This window comes from Eubalaena glacialis, chromosome 18 (assembly GCF_028564815.1).
Source record: "Eubalaena glacialis isolate mEubGla1 chromosome 18, mEubGla1.1.hap2.+ XY, whole genome shotgun sequence".
Lineage (NCBI taxonomy): Eukaryota > Metazoa > Chordata > Mammalia > Artiodactyla > Balaenidae > Eubalaena > Eubalaena glacialis.
Window position 1 is genome coordinate 59,783,154 of NC_083733.1, and position 22,956 is coordinate 59,806,109.

Genomic DNA, 22,956 nt, shown 5'->3' on the forward strand with positions numbered 1-22,956 from the left:
AGAAACACCCGCGGCTTTGACTCACGTACAAAGTCTCCAGGATCTCCTGACACACCGCTAATCTCCTCCAAGCCCCGCCCCTTCCTCCTCGCCCGAATATAGGGCCCGCCCCTCGCGTTAGCGGAAGCACCCTGCGCCAGGCTCCGCCCCTCCCCCTTCACTCGGCCTCCCACTTCCGCTTCCGGTGCGGGCCGCGCGCGAGCACAGCGGTGGGAGGCGGCGGCGAGCTGCTGAGTGCAGGCTGCTGGCCGTGACCTCCTGGCTTCGGGCGGACGTCAGCCCAGCTTCGTCCTTGCCTCGACCTCTCCGGTCTGTTGTGAGCCTCCGCTCGGCCCCGGCCTCGAGGGCCGACCGCTCCGCACCCCCTCGGCCTGCCGGGCCTCAGGCCGCGCCCTGCCCCCGCCATCGGGCCGAACTCGCCGCCTCGGACCCCGCCGCTTGCCACAGGTCCCTTCCTCTTGTCAAAAAAACTTATCCCGAACCCTCAGGCCCAGACCCGGTGCTCGAGCCCTGTCCAAACCATCGGGCTCTGCCGCTGTCCTCCAGCCTCGTCCCGAAGCTCAACCCACCCCCTCCTGTCTGCCCGTTCCGCTTCCCTCAGTCTCTACCCTACCCCCCCGCCCCCAATTTAGATTCCATCTTTAGACCTCAGCCGCGCTCTGGTCTCTCCTTAACAGCACTCTCCCATGCTCCCCCTCCTCCCCCAAGGGTCGCCGTCTTCCGTCCACGCCCTTCACCTGCCCTCGACCCTTACCTCCAAACCACTACTCTGTTCCCATAAAATCTTTCTCCTCTTCGTCCACTTGCCTTCATCTCCGGACCCCTGCTACCCATACCCACACCCACAGATGCCCCCTGGTGGGAGCCCTTTCAGCTCTTCCCCCTCCCTTGAGCTCCAGCCCCAGCTGCTCAAGGTCTGTCTCCAGACCTTGCTTCCAACACTCGCTCCTTCCATTCCCGAACCTTTCATCCTTGATTCTGGCTCCTTGAACACAGGATACCGCTTTCCCAGGGTTGCTCACTCCAGAATCACCCGAGGGGGCGGTTTCAGAATGCCCAGGGTACTGGATCAGAGTTGTCTGGGATACACCTGAGCATCTGGAGCACAGTTCCACAGCCTCACTTCCCCTCCCTGAAGCTGCTGTTCAGGATCAACTCTATCACCAACTTGTTAGATGACATAGATTCTGCCTATATGGTTTTTAAAGCCCGTCTGACACCCCTCTCCTTATCCCTCAGGTTGAGGCCCCAGGCTTGGCCTCACCACGATGTGGCACGAGGCTCGGAAGCATGAGCGGAAGCTTCGAGGTATGATGGTCGACTACAAAAAGAGGGCAGAGCGGCGGCGGGAGTACTATGAAAAGATCGTGAGTAACGTTTAATCTGGGCTGGGAGCTCTGCTGGAGGGTGGGGCCCTGGTCCTCCTGGTACGATTTGGGCTTGGAAATACGCTAACGCCAGAGCCCAGTTTCCTCAAGAGAATGTCCATTTTTTGAGCGTCATCATTGGTAAAAACTTGAGGTATTCTGTTTATTGTAGTGTACTGTGCTGTTTGGTGTGGACTCAGTACAGAGCTGGGGTTAATAGGAAGGAGGAAAGTCTTTGTAACACTCAGAGCAGTCCAGACATAAGATTGGCCACCTCCGGAATGTTGTCTGTCCTGCTTATTGCTGTATTCGCAGTGCCCAGAAGAGCTCAGCATTCTTGAGGTTTAATTTGGCACCCCGAAGGAGTGCCGTCGTCATTCACTAAGTGAAGTCTGACCATTTCCCTCCCCTGTTAGATGCTTTGATGCATCAGTTGCTTTTGGAGAGAAGAGCGCACTGCATCTTGTGATCTAAAAGGCCCTTGTGGTCTGGCCTCTCAGCTTCATCCTTAGGTAGCTCCATTGGCCTTTTTTCCGTCTCTGCCACCACAGGGGTTGAACCTGTAATGCCTCCTCTCACCTATTTAACTGTTACTTGCTCTTGAGACCCCAGCTTGAAATGGCATTTGCGTACTAGGTTCAGTTCTCCCGTTAGATGGTGTTTATTATAGACGTTTTCATTTACCATTGCATCACTGCCCCAGCCTCCTCCCTGGTCCCCTGGCCTCCAGTCCTGCTGCCTCTAATCCACCCTCCTCAGAGGGGCCAGAGAGGTCTTTCTAAAGCACAAAGCTGACCCTGTCCCTCCCTTGCTCAGAACGTCTCTGTGACTCCCTAGTGCCAGGCTCCTCAACACAGCCTTTAAGACCCTGCATGTTCTGGCTTTTACCACCCCCTCCAGACTCTTGTCACTCTGCTTTCTGCCTTGTTCCTTTGCTCACGCCATCTGGCTTCCTCAATACCTAGGCTACTTTTTCTAACAAAAAAGATGTATAAAGAGTTACCAGTTTACCTCACCAAATTATGTAGCCCTCTCCAGCCACAGGGCCTTTGCATGAGCTTTTCCTATACTTGATTAACTCCTGCTCATCTGTCAGATCTCAACCCTCAGGGAAGTCTTTCCTCATCCTCCATACTCAGCCATCATAGCTCCCTGTCCTTCCCCTTTGTGGAATTTAACACACATATCCAGCTCTGTACGATTGGGGACTAGGTGTATTTGGGTCATGTTTGCATTCCAAGCTGGAGCCCAACGTGGTTTAAAAGAACAGATGAATAAAACATAGCAGTTACCATTTTAATTGGTCCTTCGCAGGCACCAGGCTCTGAAAAAAGCTTTAGATGCATGCTTTCTTTGAATCCCCACAGTCACCCATGAGACAGAGGCTGCTATTACCCTAGGAGAGGAATCTTTGAGAGCGCCTCAGTTGCCTTCTGTCACCCAGGAGGGAACCACTGGGCTGTAGAGAGAGCCCCTCTCCAGTGGTGTCAGAGTAACTATGACATGACCACAAGGGCAGGGGTTGGGTCTGTGTTGCTTATTGTTGAGGCCCCAGCAGTGGGGCACAGTCAGTGCTCAGGAATGAATAGCTGCCATTTATTAAGGGTTCATGGTGTGCCAGACCCCGTGCCTGCTACTTTGGCACATTCTTTCTAGTCCTTTCAGCAGGCCTGAGAGATTGGTATTGATCCCTGTGTTAAAGGTGATGCTGATAATAATGGCTAATGCTGTTGAGCATTTATGTGTTAACCACTGTGCTGAGCACTTGACATGCGTCTCCACTTCATCAAATTGTCACCCCCAGCCTGGGAGGTGGTTTGCTTTTTATTGTTTCCATTTCACAGATGAGCAAACTGAGGCTCAGAGAGTCACGGCGTAGATCATATAGCGAGAGGGCAGAGAGCTGGCGTTCTAACCCAGACTCTCTGACCTTGGACCTCTCTTAGCTCTTCACCTGGGCTTTCTACTGCAGAAATAGAAGTTCAGAAAGGTGCAGCAGCTTGTCCAAGGTGACACAGCCGGGAGGCAAAATACCAAACCATACCAGGTCCTTAAGAGTTTGGAGTCACAGGGCTCTGGGTTCCAATTCCAGCTATTCCACTTACGTACCATGTGACCTGGGCAAGTGACTGTAACCCTGAGCCTGGTTTCCTCTTCTGCATGTGAAATGATGTATCCTGTAAAATCAGGTTTGGCTGTGAATAACGGAGACCTGAAGCATCAATGGCTTAGTCAAGATAGAAGTTTACTTCCTTTTCACATAAAAGCCCAGAGGTGGCCATTTCTGCTCAGAGACCGTTTTGTTGTTCAGCCGTGCGTGGCTTCTCTTCCCAGTGTTGTCTTAAGGTCTAAGAGGGCTGCTCAAGCTCTAGCCATCATGTTTTCATTACATCCAGCGGGGAAGAAGAAGGGAGGGAAAAGAGGCCAGGGGGTTCATGCCGGTTAAGAAAGTCTCTAGATGTTTGCACATGATATGTCCACTCATATCCCCCTGCCAGAAAGTAGCCCCATGGTCACATACAGCTGCCAGGAAGGCTAAGAGGCGTAGACTGTATTCTGGGTGGCCTAGTGCCAGTTATGTTAGGAGTCTGATTACTATCGAAGAAGGGGCGGTGGATGTTGGTTGCCAACTCATGGTCTGCCACAAATGGTGGGGACAAGGGCACCTCTCTCCCAGGCTGTTGGAGTATAGTGAGACTGGGCACAGAGACCACCGAGGGCAGGCCTGCCCAGGGTAACTTGCTCAGTAAATGCCGGCTCTTGTTGGTTCCGAGGTTGTTGTTATCACCAAGTAGAGCTGGAATAGCATCCAGGTTGATGGATGGTGTGGAGGAAAAAAGGCTGGAGTTGGGCCACTTAGAAGGCCTGGGACTCCATGCTCTTGTTCTTGTTAGCTGGGGAGCTCCCTGAGCTTTGTTTTCCCCTTTGGGACAGTGGTGATGACAGGGTGACAGGGAAGAGCTTCAAGAATACAATAGTGTCTGTGGGGTGCTTTGTGGTGCAGGCCTGTACAAGCAACCATTGTCCCCGTACGTGAACGTGATCAGCGTTCAGATCACAGCCACCAAGCTGTGGATGATGGCTGCTTTGAGGAGGGGATGGGGCTGTCACACGGGTCTCTCATCTTGCTCTTGGGCCTGGAGAGGCGGCTGAGGCGAGTGTGGAAGAAGCCGAGGTCAGCTGTGATGGGCCGGGCAGGTGTGTCTAGGCAGCTGGTTTCTCTGCTGATCTGTCCTCGCTGCCTGCTTTCTCTCCCTAGCTGACCCTAGTTCTGTCATTTCTCCTGTCCTTGTCAGCTTTCTTCTGATCAGTGGTTTGGATAAAGAAACAATTCCCTGTTGATGTGAAAGTGGGAAATAAAACAGATCTCAGCTCCGGCATCTCCTTCTCCAGGAGGGCCCAGGCTAAATGACGCATCACCTGGCTCCCCTATCCCAGCGCTGCCCACTCTAGGTCATCACTGTGGGGGATGGGTCTGTCCCCCACACTGGACTGTGAGCCCTGAGGGCCGGGCTGGCGTCTCAGTCACTGCCATGGCCCTAGCACAACGCCTGCACCTAGAGTCGGTGCCTGCTTAACAGTTGAACGAGTGAGGGAAAGACTCCATGAACTCCTCTGACCCCCTCTGATCCTGGAGATGTAATGATCCAATGGTTAAGAATAGATTTTGGGTCTTGAAGAAGTATTTGTACATGTTCGTTGGAGTGTGATTCACCATAGCCAAGATGTGGAAACAACCTAATGTCCATCAGCTGATGAATGGGTAAAGAAGAGTGGTCCCTACGTGCAGTGGAATATTATTCAGCCTTAGAAAGAAATGAAATCTTGTCACATGCTACTGCGTGGAGGCACCTTGAGGACATTATGTCTAGTGGAATCAGCCAATCACAAAAAGACAAACACCGCAAAATTCCACGTGTATGAGGTCTTAGAAGCAATCAAGACCTTAGAAACAGAAAATGGTTGTTGCCAGGAGCTGCGGGAGGGGAAAAGGGGAGTAGTTGTTCATTGGGTATAGAGTTTTGGTTTTGTAAGCTGGAAAAGTTCTAGGGATCCGGTGCAGAGCAAGGTGCATATAATTAACGCTACTGTACCTTTCACTTAAAAAAAAAGGAGTGGATTTTGGAGTCAGCACCATTTAGGCTCAGATCCTAGTTTTGTTTATGGCTGGTGTGATCAAGAGCAAGTGAGCCTCCCCACTCTGAGCTCCAGTTCCCTCATGGGACATGGGGGTAAGAGTAGCACCTTTCTCCCATGATTGAGAAGTTTGAGATGTACATAAAGCACTTAGTTCAGCGCCTGGCTTTTATTTTTATTATTATTATTATTATTTTAATATTTATTTATTTGGCTGCACCGGCTCTTTAGTTGCGGCACACGGGATCTTAGTTGTGGCATGCATGCGGGATCTAGCTCCCCGACCAGGGATCGAACCCGGGCCCCCTGCATTGGGAGCACGGAATCCCAACCGCTGGACCACCAGGGAAGTCCCCAGCTCCTGGCTTTGAGTCCGGTTCCTTGACTTTTTCAGACGCTCCCAACGGAGCCAGTCCATGGACCCTGGTTTTTACTCCCCGCCCAATGCTTTTTTCCTTGTTGTGGTGCTGGCACTGCCAGTGGCTTCACGCTACAGGCCAAAGTCCATCCTGCAAACAGTGTCCCACATGAGTCTTGGCTGTGGGAGCTGGGCATTTGGCCTGGCACAGCCTCAGAACGCGAGGGGCTCTTGGCCTTAGACCTGGCTGGGGCGGTCACGGGGCTGAGGGCGCTGTGTGGCCCGAGGTGAGGGACTGAGGGAGGCAGGTGAGGTGCGGGGTGAGGAGTGGGATTCCAGCAGCGCCACCCCGCTGGACCCCGTGGTCTCGGGTGTACTCCACCCTCAGCGTCTTCAGGCGTGAGAGGAGAGGGAGAACGGCCTGGCGCCTGGCACCTAGTGAGCGCAGGACAGGTAGTAGCCCCGTAGTAGCTGTGGTCACTGGTGAGCGTCCTTCTCAGCGCCTGCTCGCCGGCCGCCTGGGGGTTGGGGCGGGAGGTGGAGGCAGAGCGAGGAAGTGCGGGCTCGCGGGATCTTGATGCTGATGGTTTTCTCCTGCAGGGGCTTGGCCTCCTTCTCTGTCCGTGAGGGTTCGTTCTCTTTCCTTCGGTCAGTGTTCCTGAGCACCTGCTCTGGGCCGGGCCCTGCTCTAGGCGCTGGGGACACAACAGTGAGCAAGACAGATCCTGCGTCGCGGAAGCTGCGGTCTAGTGTGGGAGACAGGTGACCCGTGGTGGGCGGTGCTCTGAAGCAGAGGGTGCGGTTAAGGAGCTAGAGTCAGTCGGGTTGGGGGGTAGCTGTTTAGGCAGAGCTGATAAGGAAGGCGGCTAGAAGGAGACGGGGAATAACGAGGGGCAAAGCGGGGCAAAGCGCGTGAGAGCAGTGAGTGTGCTGTGGCCTGGAGGCCGGCCGCCTGGAGCAGAGGCGGGGGAGAGAAGTCAGAGAGGGCCAGGCCGGGGCGGCGAGGCTCTGAGCAGGCGGACGTGGCCTGATAGGTTTTAGCAGAACCCCTCAGGCTGCCTCGCGGAAAATGGGCTGCAGAGGGCCAGGGTGGTAGCGGGGAGCAGGGAGGAGGCCAGGAGGCCACCGAGTGGTTGGGGAAGGTGGCAGGGCGGGGGGGTGGGGGAGGTGGGATGGGAAGGGGTTGGGCTCTGGGGAGGTGGTGCTGGGAGCGTGGCCGGGGCTTAGTGGGGAGCCCCAGCAGCCCGGCTCGTGGCTCCTGTGGGTTTCTCTGACGTGGCAGGGGCTGCAGCTCAGCCAGGGCCCAGCGCTCGGGAAGCTCAGTGGTGGGAGCTGCTGCGGCTAGATTTTATCCTTTCCTGATGCAGTTCTGGTGACTTGGCATCGTGACACCCACAGGAGGCCTCAGGCCTGAGGCGATAAGTGAGTGTAAGGTGTAACATCAGGTGGTGGGGGGTGCTCAGGGGCCATTCTCCATCTAGGTACCTTTTTTTCTTTAAAACAGCTTTATTGAGTTATAATTCACATACTGTACAATTCAGTGGTTTTCAGTATATTCTATGGGTTGTGCAACCATCTCCACAATGTAATTTTAGAAAATTTTCATAACCCCCAAAAGAAGCCCCATACCCATTAGCAGTCCGTTCCCCGCGCCCCTCAACTTTGGGTAGCCACCAGTCTACATTCTGTCTCTGTGGATTCGCCTGTTTTGCACATTTCACATAAATGGAATCATACAATATGTGGCCTTTTGTGACTGACTTGTTTTACTTAGTGTAGTGTTTTCAGGGCTCATCTATGTGGTAGTGTAGATCAGTACTCCATTTTTACTTCCAAACAATATTCCATTGTCTGGATATGCCATGTTTTGTTTATCTATCTTGCATTGATGGCCATTTGGGTTGTTTCCACTTTTTGGCTATTGTGCATAGTGCTGCTGTGAACTTTTGTGTACAAGTATTTGAGTATCTGTTTTTAGTTTTTTCAGGTATATACCTAGGAGTGGAATTGCTGGGTGTCATATGGCAGTTCTTTGTCTAACTTTTTGAAGAAGCTGATTTCTGCATATTCTTGTCAATATTACTTACTATCATCTGTCCTTTCAACTTTAGCCATCTTAGTGAGTGTGAGGTGGTGTCTTGTAGTTCTGATTGCTATGTCTTTGGTGAAGAGTGACATTGATTGTCTTTTCGTGAGCTTATGCAGTCCTGGTGTCTTAGAGGCTGGTCCTGGCCAAAGTGCTCACACCTGCCTCTGAATGAGTGGCCTTGGGGTGAGGGTGGGGTGAAGAGTTGGGGGTAGTATTTTAGGGAGGTGGGTCTTGGTACTGGCTGTGTGGAAGGTGGGACCAGAGCTCAGAGCCTCTTGCTACCACCTCGAGAGGAAACCCTTCCCCTGTCCCCAGAGGTTAGGTGGCCCCCGTTAGTGCTGCCAGCCTTGTGTAGGTTCTTTTACCTCTGAAGTAGGGCCTGCTTGGCATCAGAGGTGAGCCTGCTGCTAACTTGGTTGTGTGTGAGTGGCAGGGTTTGGGGCTCCATTGGGTGGTGACCTCCATCTTGTCCTTCCCTGCAGAAGAAGGACCCAGCCCAGTTCCTGCAGGTGCATGGTCGAGCTTGCAAGGTGCACCTGGATTCTGCAGTTGCCCTGGCCGCCGAGAGCCCCGTTAACATGTAAGACTGGGTCTGGGGGTAGGATAGTATCTGTGACTGAGGGTTGGGGGTCCAAAGGGACCTGGGGTAGGACACAGACCTTCGGAGTCTCAGGCAGGGAAGCTTTGGCCTGCATGGGAAGGTGAAGGTCACTAGCTAAGGCTGTACGGCAGCAGTTGGGATAAAGGCCCCGTGGTGTAGTGGTTGGAGGAGGACTTAGAGGGGAATGAGTGGGGCCGGGGCCAGAGGCCCAGATACAGCAGAGAGTAGGTTGCCAGAGGGGGTGTTTTGGGGTGACTGGGCTTATAAAGGCAGCCCCTAGGACCTGGTTCGAGTTCTCCACTCTTGCTTGGTTCTGAAAAACAGGGCCCCAGTTTCCCCAGGGCCCTATTCATGTCAGGAGCCTGAATGTAGATTTGGTGGGGGGGTTGGTGGCATAAGGGACTGAGAGGTGGGGGGTGAGGGTGGGGCTGGCATGGGGATCAGAGGGGCTGGGGCCAGACTCCCAAGCGTGAGGTGGCAGGGAGCAGGCACTTTGTGTCCTGGGCAGTGGGGACCCTAGGCTCCTTGCTCCCCTGCTCCCCACTTCAGGATGCCCTGGCAGGGGGACACCAACAACATGATTGACCGCTTCGATGTCCGCGCCCACCTGGACCACATCCCTGACTACACCCCGCCTCTGCTCACCACCATGTAAGCTGCCTCCCCCAGGGGTTGCCAGGCAGGGAGTCCTACCCAGCAGCACCTCTTCTTTCCTGAGCCCTGGCCTGCCTGTCACCGTCCTGGGAAGGAAGGAGGTGTGCACGTGGGGAGGCCCCCCCGCCCGTCATACTGAGCCAGGCCCCTCATCCCCCTTCCTGCTGGCTTGGGATGGGGGTCTACCCTCTCCCTGTGGTCTCAAGACCTTGACCTCCCCCAAAGCTCCCCAGAACAGGAGTCGGACGAGCGGAAATGTAACTACGAGCGCTACCGAGGCCTGGTGCAGAACGACTTTGCTGGCAGTGAGTGACCTGGGGCGGTGGGGGAGTGGGTTTTTTTGGCGGGAGGGGCGGAGGGTGTCCCTGGAGACTGGAAGACCTCAACAAGGTTGGGAAGAAAAGTTATCCCAGTACTTTCTACTAAGGGGCCTTGGGTTTTGGTCCCAGCTCTGTCATGGACCCGCTCTGTTCACATCCCTTTCTCTCTTGGGGCCCTCTGTCTCTGGAATTGGTACAGGAGATGTCTGGTGAACTAGATGGTCCTACCACAGTCACTTCCACATCCCATGCCCTCTAACTCTGTGGTCTTTTTTCCTAAAAAATTGGTGAAAATAGCAAGAATACATTATTTTCCTCTGTGTATTTCCCCCGCCTGCATGGGTCAGAATGTTAGCTCTGGAAAGGAAATTTCTCCCTGTTTTAAATGAATATTTAGACAGAGTTTGACAGTTTGCCAAGTGTTCATATATGTCCAGTGTTCTTTTCCCAAGCCATCACCGTTAACACTTCACAAATGAGAAAACAGGTTTAGAGACTTTTCCCCTCTCTGGGCTTGTGGCGGTTCAGACCCTGACAAACTTAGAGTTTTTCGTCTCAGTTATCTCAGTACATCTGCATAACCTCCCAGCAAGGTAAGGGTGATGCCCCCATTTTACAGATGAGGACATCGAGGCTCAGTGGTTGGGGGGGGGACACCATGTCCAAGGAGTTGGGATTCTCACCCTGCCCTTAAGCACTGCTGCCTCCTGCTGGACAGCTCTGAACTTCAGCTCGCCTCCTGAGAAGGACTTTGAGACCCCCCCCACTCCCAGGCTCTCCCTGTGAAATTAAGGGCCACACACTCGTCCCTTAGCCTGGCCCGGTGTCGGTCTCATCCTGGAGAAGGGTGATAAAGGTGGTTTCTGTCCCTTGGGGTGGTTGTGAGGGTTCGGTGACGAGTGCATAAGGCCCCGCACCGCGCCTGGCAGTCAGCCCTCCCTGTGGGTTCACTGTCCCTGTATTTCTTTGTTTCTAAAATAGGTGTTTTAGCATCTCTAAAATCAGAGATTGTCAAATTTTGGCAATCACTGAGGCCTTAGAATCAGGGGGAATGCGTCATCATTGATGCTGTTGTTGTTTTTGCCTTCCCCCCAGGCTACATAGATTCTTGGTGATGGAGCCAGGGTTTCCCTCAGTTCTGACTCTGTATTCATTCATTCGCTCCCGCAGTTCCTGAGCGCCTGTGGTGTGTCAGGCACTCTTCTGGGAGCAGGGGTCTAGTGGGGGAGCCACGTAATCACGAAAGCAGGTGGTAGTCACAAGCTAAGGCGCCGTCACGACAGATGTGTGCTGTTCTGAGGTGCTTGGCCGAGGCTGGCTCAGGGAAGGGTGGGCAAGATTTCCCCAGTGAGGAGAGGCCGCCGGACTCCGGGCCACGAGGACAGCCCTGTTGGGGAAGGAGGCGGGTGGCCTGGGGGGACAGAGAAGGCTGGCGTGGCTGGGGCTCACGTGAGGCAGGTCAGCGGGGCTTTGTAGACTACCAGCAGAACCGCGGAGGCTGCGGGGAGGGCTGTACTGTGGCACGCCTGGGCTCGCCCGGCCCACCCACCTCGCTTTACAGGTAGAAGAGCTGAGGCCCACCGAGGCAAGGGGACTTGCCCAGGGTCCCACCGGGACTCGGGCACGTCTCACTGCAGGAAGACCCGGGGAGGCTCCAGTACGTTGCTGAGCTCCTCGAGTTGCGTGTTGTGGATGAACGAGAGCCCAGATTAACCGCGCTTAATTCAAACTGGCCCACAGAGCACAGAGTGGAGTGGCCCGTGGGGTCCAGGTGACTGACGTCCAGTGCTCAGGATAGCTTTGTCGTTCTGAGGGGTCCAGCTGAAGACCTTCCTAACAGTGGTAACAGCAGCAGCGCCGGAATACAACGCGCTCGTTCTGCCAGTGGTCCCATTTTACAGAAAAGGAAACCGAGGCACAGAGTGGCTCAGTTCCTTGATCAGGGTTGCATGGCGAGTCAGTGGTGTCACCAGGGCCCTCCTGCAGCTGCTGTGTCCTCACCACACACGGTGTGATTATCTAGGAATCCGTGACTCTGCACCCGGCTGTGCTTGGGTCACACCTGCTCTCCTACCCCCCCCCTCCACTGCGTTCTCGTGTCCCCCCTGAATTCCCAGTGTCCCCAGCCCCCTCTGACCCACGTGCCTCTTGCCTTGCCCCAGTCTCAGAGGAGCAGTGCCTGTACCAGATCTACATTGACGAGTTATACGGAGGCCTCCAGAGACCCAGTGAGGATGAGAAGAAGAAGTGAGTCGGGGTCTGGGGCAGCGTGGGCTTGAGGGAGGCAGGCGGACCGTGAGCCCCACAGGGCACAGCCTCGTCCATCCCGTCCACCTGGGGCTCCCCAGAGCCGGGGCTGCTGGTCGGCACAGGGTAGGCGCTCGATTGATCAATGTTTAGAGGAGGAAGCAGCAGCTGGATGGGAAGGGTTTGCTGACAAACCTCTACACTGCGTTTGCAACCCGTGGGATGGTAGGAGGTGAGTTAGAGCAGGGAGTTAGAGCAGGCCCTGGGCTGGACAGGCCTGGGTTTGCATCCTGCCGGTGAGGACTTCCCTCCGAGCCTTGGCGTGCTCCCCTGTGAGGGGGCTGGCAGCAGTGCCCCCTGCCTGGACTTTCCAGGACTACAGGAGACGGAGCTTGTGAAGTGCTTGTCCTCTGCTGCCGTGCAGTCAGCTTGTGGTCAGCAGCGGCTGATGTCGCTCTGGAGGGGGACCTCTCCAGGCTGTGTCCCTTGAGGAGTGGCCCCCCTTCGCCAGGACAGCCACTGCTCCACTTGTCCCCCAGCGGGCCTGGAGCCCTGCCTCCTTAGCACCTGGTGCTGAGCAGTTCCCCCACTGCGGTCCTCAGCGCTTGCTGCTTCCCTCCACCTGAAGAGTTTTCACGGTGTGGCGGGAGCTTCTTGATGACTCTGATCCTTATCCCTGACCCCCCGTTCAGGACGAGGCTGGCACTGGGACGGCGTCAGGGCATGTTGACTAAATTCAGCAGCAGACATGCACTAGGCCCCTGCGCCGTTCTGGACCAGGCTGGGCCGTGCTGTTATCCAGGATAACTCGGGCCTGCCCTTGCAGGACTCACAGTCTGGGGCGGGGGGAGACAGATCCAGTGTGAGTGGGGCTGGGGAGCTGAGGATGGTGCTCGATCCCGCCTGAGGGAGGACTTCCTGGAGGATGGTGCATTGGAGCTGGAGGAGGAGGGAAGAGCTGGTGGGAGGTGGCCACAGAGGGTTCTAGGCTGAGGGAGAGCGTGAGTGAGGGTCTGCAGGCAAGGGCGCTGAGCTGCCCTGGAACTTGGGAGGGCGGCGTGCGGGCAGCGCGGTGTGCGGGCCCTCGAGGCTTGGCCTGGGCTGCATCCTGCCCATGGTCTCCGCCCCCGCCCCCGCCCCGCACCTCCCTGGCTCATGGCTCCCCTGTCCCAGGCTGGCAGAGAAGAAGGCTTCCATTGGCTACACCTATGAGGACAGCACGGTGGCCGAGGTGGAGAAGGTGGCAGAGAAGCCGGAGGAGGAGGAGTCACCGGCCGAGGAGGAGAGCAACTCGGACGAAGATGAGGTCATCCCCGACATCGGTGGGGTCCCCTCTCTGCCCTCCCCCCCCCACAGTCCCTGGGCGTCGTTTTCGTGTCTCGTCTCTCCCCCTCTGTGGGGTGCCCTGTGCTTACGAGCCCCGCCTCTCCTGCCCCTGCTCCAGGGCACTGCTGTCCTCCCGTCTCACTCATGTCCTCCTGGTCCAGCCTCCCTTTCTGTGACTCTCTCCTTCGTTTCTAGGACTCTGCTTCTGTGATATTGTCCCCACCTAGGTTCTGAGTCTGTCCTTGCTTGTGTCAGCCTCTCTGTCTCTCCCTCCCCTTCTCTTTCTCTCTCTTCTGGAAAACAAGTGTTCCTCCAGTTATAGAGCCTCATCCCCCAAGCTGCCGCCCACCTCCACCTAAATGCCTATCCTCCCTCCACCTCTCATCCCTTTCTCACTCAGCCCACCCGCTGTTTATTCAGACTTATTCAGACATATGTGAAGCGTCCGTCCCACCTTCCACTGAGCCATCAAGCATCTGGCTTCTGAGTGCCTGTGACCTGAACCCCCTGCCTCCCGCCCACCTAGATCTTCAGCCGCCCTCTGTCCGTCCCCCGTTCACTCCCCCGTTTACTTCCTCCACATCACACACCCCTCCCCGCCCCCACCCACCGTTTGTTGTGCTTGCCTCTGGCCAAGCCCTGTGCCAGCCTGGGGATGCCGAGATGAGCTGACTCGTTCCCTCCCTGCAGAGGCCTGCGGTCTGGTGGGCACCCCCGCCCCCAACTCCTGGGGCACTGCCCCTTCTCCCCTTCCTCCCGCTCGGCTTTGGTCCCTGACAGCCTTTCTCTTGGTGTAGACGTGGAGGTGGACGTGGACGAACTGAACCAGGAGCAGGTGGCAGATCTCAACAAACAGGCCACGACCTATGGCATGGCCGATGGCGATTTCGTCAGGTGAGGCTGGCGGGCTGACGCCCCTCCACATCCTGTGGACCTGGCATATGTTGTTACCCCTCTTCCCGAGCAGTTGTGTGCCTGGCCCTGCGCCAGGGCATTACATACAGAGGCTCCTGAGATCGTGGGGTGGGTACTTGTGACCGGCCTTGTCGAAGTGGAGGCTGCCCCCAACTGTGTGACCTGAGGCCATCTGACCTCTGGAAACTCCCGGGGTTCCTGGGCCTGGTGGACAGCGCCCCCCAGTGGAGAGGCTTCGCTCCCTGGATCATTCACTCGCGGTTGCTGGTTGAGCCTCTGCCCTGTGCCACACCTGTGTGGAGCACATAGACCGGTCCCATCTGACAGGGTATTGAGCTGGAGTCTGAGTACTCCCGAGTCTGAACACAGCGTCCTCTGCCCAGAACCCTCCATGACTCCCACCTCACTCAGGAGCAGCCAGCCTCCTCACCACGGCCGCAAAGTCTCACCTGTCTGGTCTTCTACCCGCACACTCCACCCCTGCCCAGCCTCCATGGCCTCTTTACCCCTTCGATGCCTGAGGCCCCACCTGACCTCGGGGCCGCTGAGTGTGCCGTTGGCTCTGTCGGCACCTGCGCAGCTCACTCCCCCAGGTTTCTCATCAGTTGTCACTTTTCTCTGGGTGGCTTCCCCAACCTCCCTGTTGAAGGCTGCAGCAGCCTCTACCAGTTCCCTGGACTTCCTTCCCCCTTCCGAGATTTACTTTCCCATCGAGGCTTTCACCATCTAACATACCGTGTTATGTGACCTTGGTCATTGTGTCTCTTCTCCCCAGAATGGTAGCCCAAGAGGGTGGGGATTTTTGTTTGTTTTCAATAATCCCTAATACCTGAAATAGCACCTGGCATGCAGTGGGTGCTCAGTAATAGTGCTAAATGAATGCGAGACCCCCAGGATGGCTTGGGGTTCCTCACTTCCTGCAGTGACTCTGCCTGTGGCCTGGCCCCTCCTCCATCGTGCCCCTCGTGCCCCTCTGCAGGATGCTCCGGAAAGACAAGGAGGAGGCAGAGGCCATCAAACACGCCAAGGCCCTTGAGGAGGAGAAGGCCATGTACTCGGTGAGGGCTGGGCCGGGGTGGCAGGGCAGGTGTGTGTCTCATGGAAGGCACACCCTCACCAGCTTCGTACCCACCCTGCTCCAGGGCCGTCGCTCCCGGCGCCAGCGGAGGGAGTTCCGGGAGAAGCGGCTAAGGGGCCGCAAGATCAGCCCACCCAGGTAGGATGGGTTCTGCCCCATGCCCCCACCCTGCCAGCACCAGTCTTTCAGGGCTCTGGGGGAGGAGCCGGGGCTCAGGAAGACTTTGGGGGCAAGCTTGCCGCTTGCGGGCAGTTACCTCCTAGTAGGGCAGTGACTAGGGAAGGTTTGGAGTAGGAGTGGCTGTGAGGGGCATGTGGACACCTGCCCTGCCAGCCATTCCCCTCACCCTGCTGGACTCGGGACGCTTGCCATGCTCCCTGGGAGCCAGTGGCGAGGTGGCATGGGGTGGCTGGGAGGGTTGAGAGCAGAGTCAAGGGGCACGGGCCTGGCCCCGGACTCTGACCTGGTGCTGGTGCTTGGCCGCTTCCTCACTGTCAGAGTTTGGGCAGGTGACTTTCTCTCTCGAGCTGCAGTTTCCTTTTTGGAAAAGGGGCACTATCACCTCCCAGGAGAGGGGCTGTGCCAGTGCCCACGGCGAGGTCTCGGGCAGGTTTGGATGCGGCAGTCTGATGCGGAGAGCCCAGCCTGGGGCTCCAAGCAAACCCATGCCTCTTTGACACATCTCTGTTTTTTTTTTTTGTTGTTTGTTTTTTAATTAATTTATTTATTTTTGGCTGTGTTGGGTCTTCGTTTCTGTGTGAGGGCTTTCTCTAGTTGCGGCGAGTGGGGGCCACTCTTCATCGCGGTGCGCGGGCCTCTTACTGTCACGGCCTCTCTTGTTGCGGAGCACAGGCTCCAGACGCGCAGGCTCAGTAGTTGTGGCTCACGGGCCCAGTTGCTCCGCGGCATGTGGGATCTTCCCAGACCAGGGCTCGAACCCGTGTCCCCTGCATTGGCAGGCGGATTCTCAACCACTGTGCCACCAGGGAAGCCCCATCTCCTCTGTTTTATGGGAGTCATTGAGGGTTGCTGTGAAGCTTAAGGGACCTGTTATGGGTTCAGGGTTTGATGTGTGGTCTGGAAAATATTCCTTAAAGAGTTGTAGAGGTGCAGGTCAGTGTGGTGCATAAAAGCTTGGGCTCAGGGCCACGTGGCCTGGGTTGGAATCCTGGCTCTTTCATTTATGAGCTGTGTGGCCCTGGGCAAGTGACTTCACCTCTCTGGGCCTGTTTCCTCAGCTGTGAAGTGTGAATAATCACAGTACCCATGTCAGAGAGTTGTTAGGAAGAGCGATTGAGTTCACTGAGTAAAGCACTTAGTGCCTGGCGCATAGTGTGCCTCTAAGACGTGTTAGCTCTTTTAGTTTTAACTTCATCATCATTAGTAAGCCAGGACCCAGCAGAACCAGGGACTTGGAGTGGGAGGAGGGTCGCTTCTAGTCTAGGGTCCAGAGGCCAGCCAGGTCGGAGGCTGCTGAAGTCCTTGTTGCTCAGGGTCAGGGTGGGTCTGGGACATTGTGGGTCAGGGCTGAGGTTCAGGCTTCGGACAGATGTGAGGTGAGTAGGAGGAGGGATCAGGGCCCATACCCTGGCCGGCAGCCCCCTCATCACTGTGCCCAGCGTGTGGCCTTGGGCGCCCAGGTTGGGGGTTGGCCTTACTTCTGTGCACACTAATCCCAAACCCACCCCATCTGTCCCATCCCATTCTTCTCTTCATAGCTACGCCCGCCGAGACAGCCCTACCTATGACCCCTATAAGCGGTGAGTTCCCAAGGCCCAGCAGTCCTCCTGATGGAGGGCAGGGGTGGTGAGGAGGGGCAGGGGGCCCACCCTGTAGGCTGCCCTGAGATCACAGACTGGAGAATGTGTTCTGGGGGGTCTAAATCATTTTTTGTTTTCTAGAGTGTTAGCCTGCTTTCCTGATTTCTTTTTCCTTTAAATGTGAACCTTAAAATTTTTTCTGATTTAAACGTAACGTGGTCTTGTGTGGAAAATAACCAGACGTGTCAGGAAGGCGGGACTTAGAAGTCAAGTCCCTTTAATCTGAACTCCCAGAAATAAGCAGTGAGAAATAACAGGCACAGAAGGGCCTGGTTGCACACGCGTGTGTCTCCTGGTTGTGGGAGTGGTTGGGACAGAGGCTTTGAGGGTGGACAGACCCCGGTCTGACCCCAGTTCCCTTTGCAGAATGGTGTGGGAGGGACCCCTCGGGGCTCCTGGGAGGATAGATGAGATGAGGCAGGTACACCTTTTGATGAAAAGTCTGGCACAGTAAGTGCGCAATCCGTGGGCGCCATGAGGGATAAGGCATACTTTTTTTTCACAAAAATGGAATTATATCACAGTTAACGCTTTAGAACTTGCTTTCCACCTGACCTGACATCTATGCTGAGGAAATCTTTTCCTGTTCCATTACAGATGTGCTCATCCCTTTTTAATAGTACAGTTTTCTGTTCCTCCTTTTCCTGGTTGTTCTGAGAAGGTTTCCGTGGTCAGGAGTCCGATCCCTGCATAGCTGGTGTCTTTCTGCCCATTGGCTCTGCTCGTTGCGCCGCTGTCTGCTGTTGCTGGGGGTTCCGCTGTTCTCTTTTCTGTTGCTCTGTGGTGGCTTTTGTTAGCTGGTGGACAGGCTCCAGGAGCCTGGCGTTTGAGCCCCCTGCTCCCTGCTCTGTAGGTCGCCCTCGGAATCCAGCTCCGAATCCCGCTCCCGCTCCCGCTCCCCGACCCCAGGCCGCGAGGAGAAGATCACATTCATCACCAGTTTTGGGGGCAGCGATGAGGAGGCAGCCGCAGCCGCAGCTGCAGCAGCTGCGTCAGGGGCCGCCACAGGGAAGCCCCCCGCGCCCCCCCAGCCAGGCGGCCCCGCACCGGGACGCAATGCCAGCGCCCGGTCGGTAACGCTCACGCTGCCCGCCCTACGCCCCGGCCGCCGTGGGGGGGACTCGGGACGGCGGTGGGCCACGGCCCGGGCCGACGCTGACCGGCCCTCCGTGCCCCACCTGCAGCCGCCGCTCCTCCACCTCCTCCTCCTCCTCTTCCGCCTCGAGGACCTCCAGCTCCCGCTCCCGCTCCAGCTCCAGCTCCCGCTCCCGCCGCGGCGGGGGCTACTACCGCTCTGGCCGCCACGCACGCTCCCGCTCCCGGTCCTGGTCGCGCTCCCGCTCCCGCTCTCGGCGCTACTCGAGATCCCGCAGCCGCGGCCGGCGGCACTCAGGTGGGGGCTCCCGAGACGGACACCGCTACTCCCGTTCGCCTGCCCGGCGCAGCGGTTACGGGCCCCGGCGCCGAAGCAGGTGCGTGGGGCTGGGGTGTGGGGACTGGGCTGGGCGGGGGCCCCGTTTCCGTGAGGCCAGGCTCTGGGAGGGGAGGCCGGGGATTGGTGGCGGGGAATGTGCCCACTCCAGGTGTGGTGCCGGGGCTGGAGCACAGCCCCCCTGCTCAGGGACGCAGTGGGGAGGGAGACTGAGCTGCGCTTGTCACGGGAAGTCCCCAGGTGTTTGCAGCTGGCGACCCTTAGGACTGGGGCACTCCGTGGGCAGGGGCCGGAAAGTCAAGGCAGCCCTTTGAGAGAAGGCGGGGCGTGAGGCAAGCGCTGCACATGGGGCAGGAGTAAAGTCACCTAGGGACGGGAGCGTCCCTCCGGTCCTCTTCCCCGAGGGGATCAGGGCTGCCTGTGGAGGGGCCTGGCGGATGAGAGCATGGACTGCGGAGCAGCTGGCTGGGTGTGGATTCTGGCCCTGCTAGTGAACTCTCGGGGCCTGTTTCTGCATCTGTAGAAACAGTGTCCCCTTCATTGAGTCGTGAAGTTGTGACAAGTGAATTCTACATAAGTGTTTAGTACAGGGCCTGGCACTTGGTGCGTGCTTTTATTGCCATCAGCATCATTACCCGTGTTATTGTTGTGTGGATCTCAATGTCAGCTGCCTACAAGGTCTAGCAGGTAAAATAGAGGGGCCGCGTGGGCCCCGGTGAACCGGGAGCACACGTCCCATCTGCTGGGCTCGTTGGCCACTCAGTGGCAGGCGTGCTGTTGCTCAGTCTTCTTGTCTTTCAAGAGAAGTTGGGTTGGATTTTTAAAGGACAGCTCTTGTTTTCTCAATATTGCCAACAAATCTGAATTTTGTAAAAACCCAGGACAGTCCCACCAGAATCAGTGTGTGGCGTTGGTTTGGCTTCTGGGTCGTTCCCTGGAGCCTGACACGGGGCGATGTCAGAAGAAAGACTGGGGCTGGAGGGGGGCCCTGGTCACATCTCTGAGGCCAGCCTGAGGGTCCTGAGCAGATAGGGGATGGGGCTTGCACGTCCCCAGACTGGATCCTGTGGGTCTGTGCTGCAGTCTTGTGGCGGGGGGGGGTCGTCCCCACTGATGGCGAGACCCTGGACCTGGCAAGGTGAGGAGGCGGTGAGCATACAAGGGGGGGCCGCCAGCCAAGTTCTGCCCTCCCAGAGGTCACCTCTCAGGGAAGTGGGTGAATGGGTGTCTAGTGAGAAGTGAAGACCCATCTTAGGGCCGGTGTATCTAGAGGGTGGTCTCTGTTTAGAGACTGAGGGAGGCCAGGGAGGATTTCTGAGGAAACTAGCGGGAGAGGAGTGGAGACACAAGGACCCCAGGGCCTCGGAGGAGGCTCGTAGATTCAGTGCCTGGGTGGGGCGCTGCGCACATGGGGTCCCTGGAGCCTCACGGCCTCTCTCCTGCCTCACCGCACCCCCAGGAGCCGCTCCCGCTCAGGGGACCGGTACAGGCGGGGCGGCCGGGGTCCCCGGCACCACAGCAGTAGCCACAGCCGCAGCAGCTGGTCCCTCAGCCCGTCCCGAAGTCGCAGCCTGACTCGCAGCCGCAGCCCCAGCCAGAGCCGCAGCCCCAGCCAGAGCCGCAGCCGGAGCCAGAGCCGCAGCCGCAGTCATTCGCCGTCGCCCCCAAGGGAGAAGCTGGGCAGGCCGGCAGCGTCCCCCGCTGTGGGCGAGAAGCTGAAAAAGTGAGCGGGGCAGGGCTGGGGGAAGGGGACTGTGAGCTCGGGTGAGCAGGGTGACTCCACTGTGCTCTTTTTGAAGGGAACTTGGTCCTGTCCTGGGAGGTCTGAGGGGGCCACAGCTCTGCCCTTGGGGGCTCTGAGGAGTCATGCCCTTGCCTTGGGTCGGGGGTCAGAGGGGGACATGGCCCTGTCCTGCAGGATCCAGGAGGGACCTGGTTTCTCCCTGCGGGGTGTTAGGGGCCCATGGCCTTGGCTGTCTGCTCTGAGGGCAGTGCTGAGGGCGCGTGGGGTCGAAGGTGGCAGCTGGTTTTTCTTTCTCCCAGGACCGAACCTGCCGCTGGTAAAGAGACAGGAGCTGCCAAAGTCAGTAAGAATTTGGAACTCGCCCGTGTAATTCCCGCCAGCAGCAGTGCCCAAGAGCTGGGCCCGGTGGGCCTGCAGGGGGGCCCGGGTGGGCCGGGAGATCCAGCCCCGGGGATTGAGGTCTGTGCCTCCCTCCCCTCCTCAACTGTCCACTGGGGCTCCCAGACCCTTGTGGCCCATCTCCACAGCCTGCCAGTCCTGCGCACACGCCCCCGCAAGCCCCAGGCTCTTGGATGAGGTGGGTTGTGGAAGCTCCGGGACACCCACCCGGTCTCCTGCCTCTTCTCCCCCTCCCCAGCCCAAGCTGACGCCACAGGAGAAGCTGAAGCTGAGGATGCAGAAGGCACTGAACAGGCAGTGTATGTCCCACCACCTGCCCCTCCAGGGCTCCCCTGCCCCTCTTCCTTCTGGCCTGACCGTGGAGAGGCCCTGCCCTTTGCCAGATAGGAGGCCCTTTGGGGAGGAGTGGGTGTGCACCTGCCCTGCGGCCACCACGTTTAGGGCCTTGGCAGTCTGGTTGGCCTCTCTGAGCTCAGCTTCCACATCTTGGGGGCGGGGGCTTGAGGGCACCCCTCAGCCACTGTGTCTCTCCCTCCCCACAGTCAAGGCGGATAAGAAGGCGGCTCAGGAGAAGATGATCCAGCAGGAGCACGAGCGCCAGGTACAGGTTGGGGTGAGGGCATAGGGCTCACACAGGGCGCTGGCCCGGCCCTGCCCTCACTGCCATCCCATCTCTGCCATCTCTGCCATCTCTGCCGTAGGAGCGGGAAGACGAGCTTCGAGCCATGGCCCGCAAGATCCGTATGAAGTAAGACCCCTTCCCTCCCACCTGCCTCTGGGTTGCCCTGCGTTCCCCACCACCCGCTCCGATCCAGAGCCCTGGCCGATCCCTCTGCGTGGATGAAAATAATCAAAGCCCTCGCCTGGCCTTCATGTTGTCCCCCAGTCTCCTTCCCATCCCCAGCTTACTTCGGCCACTGTGACCTCCTCCCAGCTCCGCCAGCCTCCAGCTTGGGTTACCTTTCCTGCTGTTCCCCAGATACCCACCCACTTCCCTCCCTTGCTGAACTCAGGGGTCCTTCCTGACCATCCTGTGTGGAGTAGCACCCCAAAACACGACATCCTCCAGCCCCACTCTGCTTTTCTTCATAGCACTAATCTGCACCTGGCATCCCAGGGTGCAGTGTCTGTGTCCTTCACCCATTCTTGTTCGTGTCCCCATTCAGAAGTCGGGTCTGGCTGCTGGGTTCCTGCTGCGTGCTTTGCCCCTAGAACACTGGTGCTCGATAAACATTTGCCGAACGGAACGGCTGAATGCAAGCCAGCCGCACGCTGGGAGCCAGGGCCTCCCAGCACCTGCCCTGACAGGGACCCAGCCAGCCATCGAGTTCAGTTCAGTGTTATCGCCGGCCGAATGCCCACCCCTTCCCCTGGTTTACCTCCCCTTCCCCGTGCAGGGAACGGGAACGCCGAGAGAAGGAGAGAGAAGAATGGGAACGCCAGTACAGCCGGCAGAGCCGCTCGCCCTCCCCCCGTTACAGTGAGTGTCCTTGTGGTCGCTTGGTCTGGAGAGCCGGGCTGGAGGCTCTGTGGCATTAAAAAAAGAAGAGATGTCAAACTGGGTTACAAAAAAACCATGGTACATTTTCACATCAGCCTTCTATAAATTAAAACTTTTTAGTCACACACACAACACACGGTGATTGCTTCAGTCACAAGGGACTTACAGGAATTGGAAGAAAAGCTCATTCCCAGCGCATGGGTGTGGGCCAAGGGGCACAGGTAGCGTCCAGCAGCGGACGGGCCGGAAGCGCAGGCGCTGCCTTAGCTGGAGACACTGGAAGCCCAGCCCTGGAGCGCACTCCTGGTCCTGGGCACTTGCTTTGTTTTCACCCGTCCTTTCTTTCCAGGTCGAGAATACAGCTCTTCCCGAAGGTAATAAGCAGGCTGGCCCAGCTCCCTGGGAAATCACAGTTGCCCTTTGGCAGGAGGTCCCAGCCCTGATTGCTCCGTCCCGACCCAGCCCCCTCCAGTCCCCTCCAGTCCCCTCCAGTCCCCTCCAGTCGTAGGGCCTGGCCTCACCCCTTGGGAACATCCCTCTCTGCAGCTGACTTCCACATCACTGAAGCCCCTGTGGTCCCAAGCATGTCGTTGTATGTGTGCACGTGCCTACACAGCAGGGCTCCCTGCTTCCTGCCCAAACCTCATGGGGCCCTCTCTCTCCCCTTTCTCTCTCCAGGCGCTCAAGGTCCAGATCCCGAAGCCCCCATTACCGACATTAGGCAGAAGCGTGGGGGGGGCAGAGGGATGAGGGGGTGGGGCGAGGGCTCAAGCTGTGATGCTGCTGGTTTTATCTCTAATGGAATAAAATCACACATTATTTAATTCTCTTCACCTGGCCTCCGTGTCGTCTGTGTGGTTGGTGCAGGGCTCCCAAACCCCAGTGCCCACCAGCCAAGGCCAGCTGGGGAAGGAGCTTGGTGGGTTCAGCTGTGGCCCAGGTGGAGGTCCCGCCCACGTCTGGGCATT

General features: G+C 57.5%; 1 protein-coding gene across 4 annotated transcripts; it reads left to right on the forward strand.

Moving 5' to 3' along the window:
• The first annotated feature begins 174 nt into the window (after positions 1 to 174).
• On the forward strand, positions 175 to 22,821 carry CLASRP (CLK4 associating serine/arginine rich protein). 4 transcript variants are annotated; one of them, XM_061172603.1, is made up of 21 exons: positions 175 to 447; positions 1,240 to 1,367; positions 8,434 to 8,531; positions 9,102 to 9,203; positions 9,432 to 9,511; positions 11,689 to 11,773; positions 12,947 to 13,095; positions 13,897 to 13,993; positions 14,994 to 15,072; positions 15,157 to 15,230; positions 16,811 to 16,852; positions 17,766 to 17,981; positions 18,097 to 18,384; positions 19,804 to 20,067; positions 20,388 to 20,547; positions 20,726 to 20,786; positions 21,030 to 21,088; positions 21,189 to 21,235; positions 21,885 to 21,967; positions 22,338 to 22,362; positions 22,667 to 22,821. In XM_061172603.1, the coding sequence occupies exons 2-21, from the start codon at positions 1,269 to 1,271 to the stop codon at positions 22,707 to 22,709; spliced, it is 2,151 nt and encodes a 716-aa protein (XP_061028586.1). In that variant the 5' UTR covers positions 175 to 447; positions 1,240 to 1,268; the 3' UTR covers positions 22,710 to 22,821. The 4 variants fall into 4 exon arrangements, with proteins under 4 accessions (XP_061028586.1, XP_061028588.1, XP_061028587.1 ...); XM_061172605.1 differs by having other exon boundaries at positions 20,388 to 20,427; XM_061172604.1 differs by lacking the exon at positions 16,811 to 16,852.
• Positions 22,822 to 22,956: the final 135 nt, after the last annotated feature.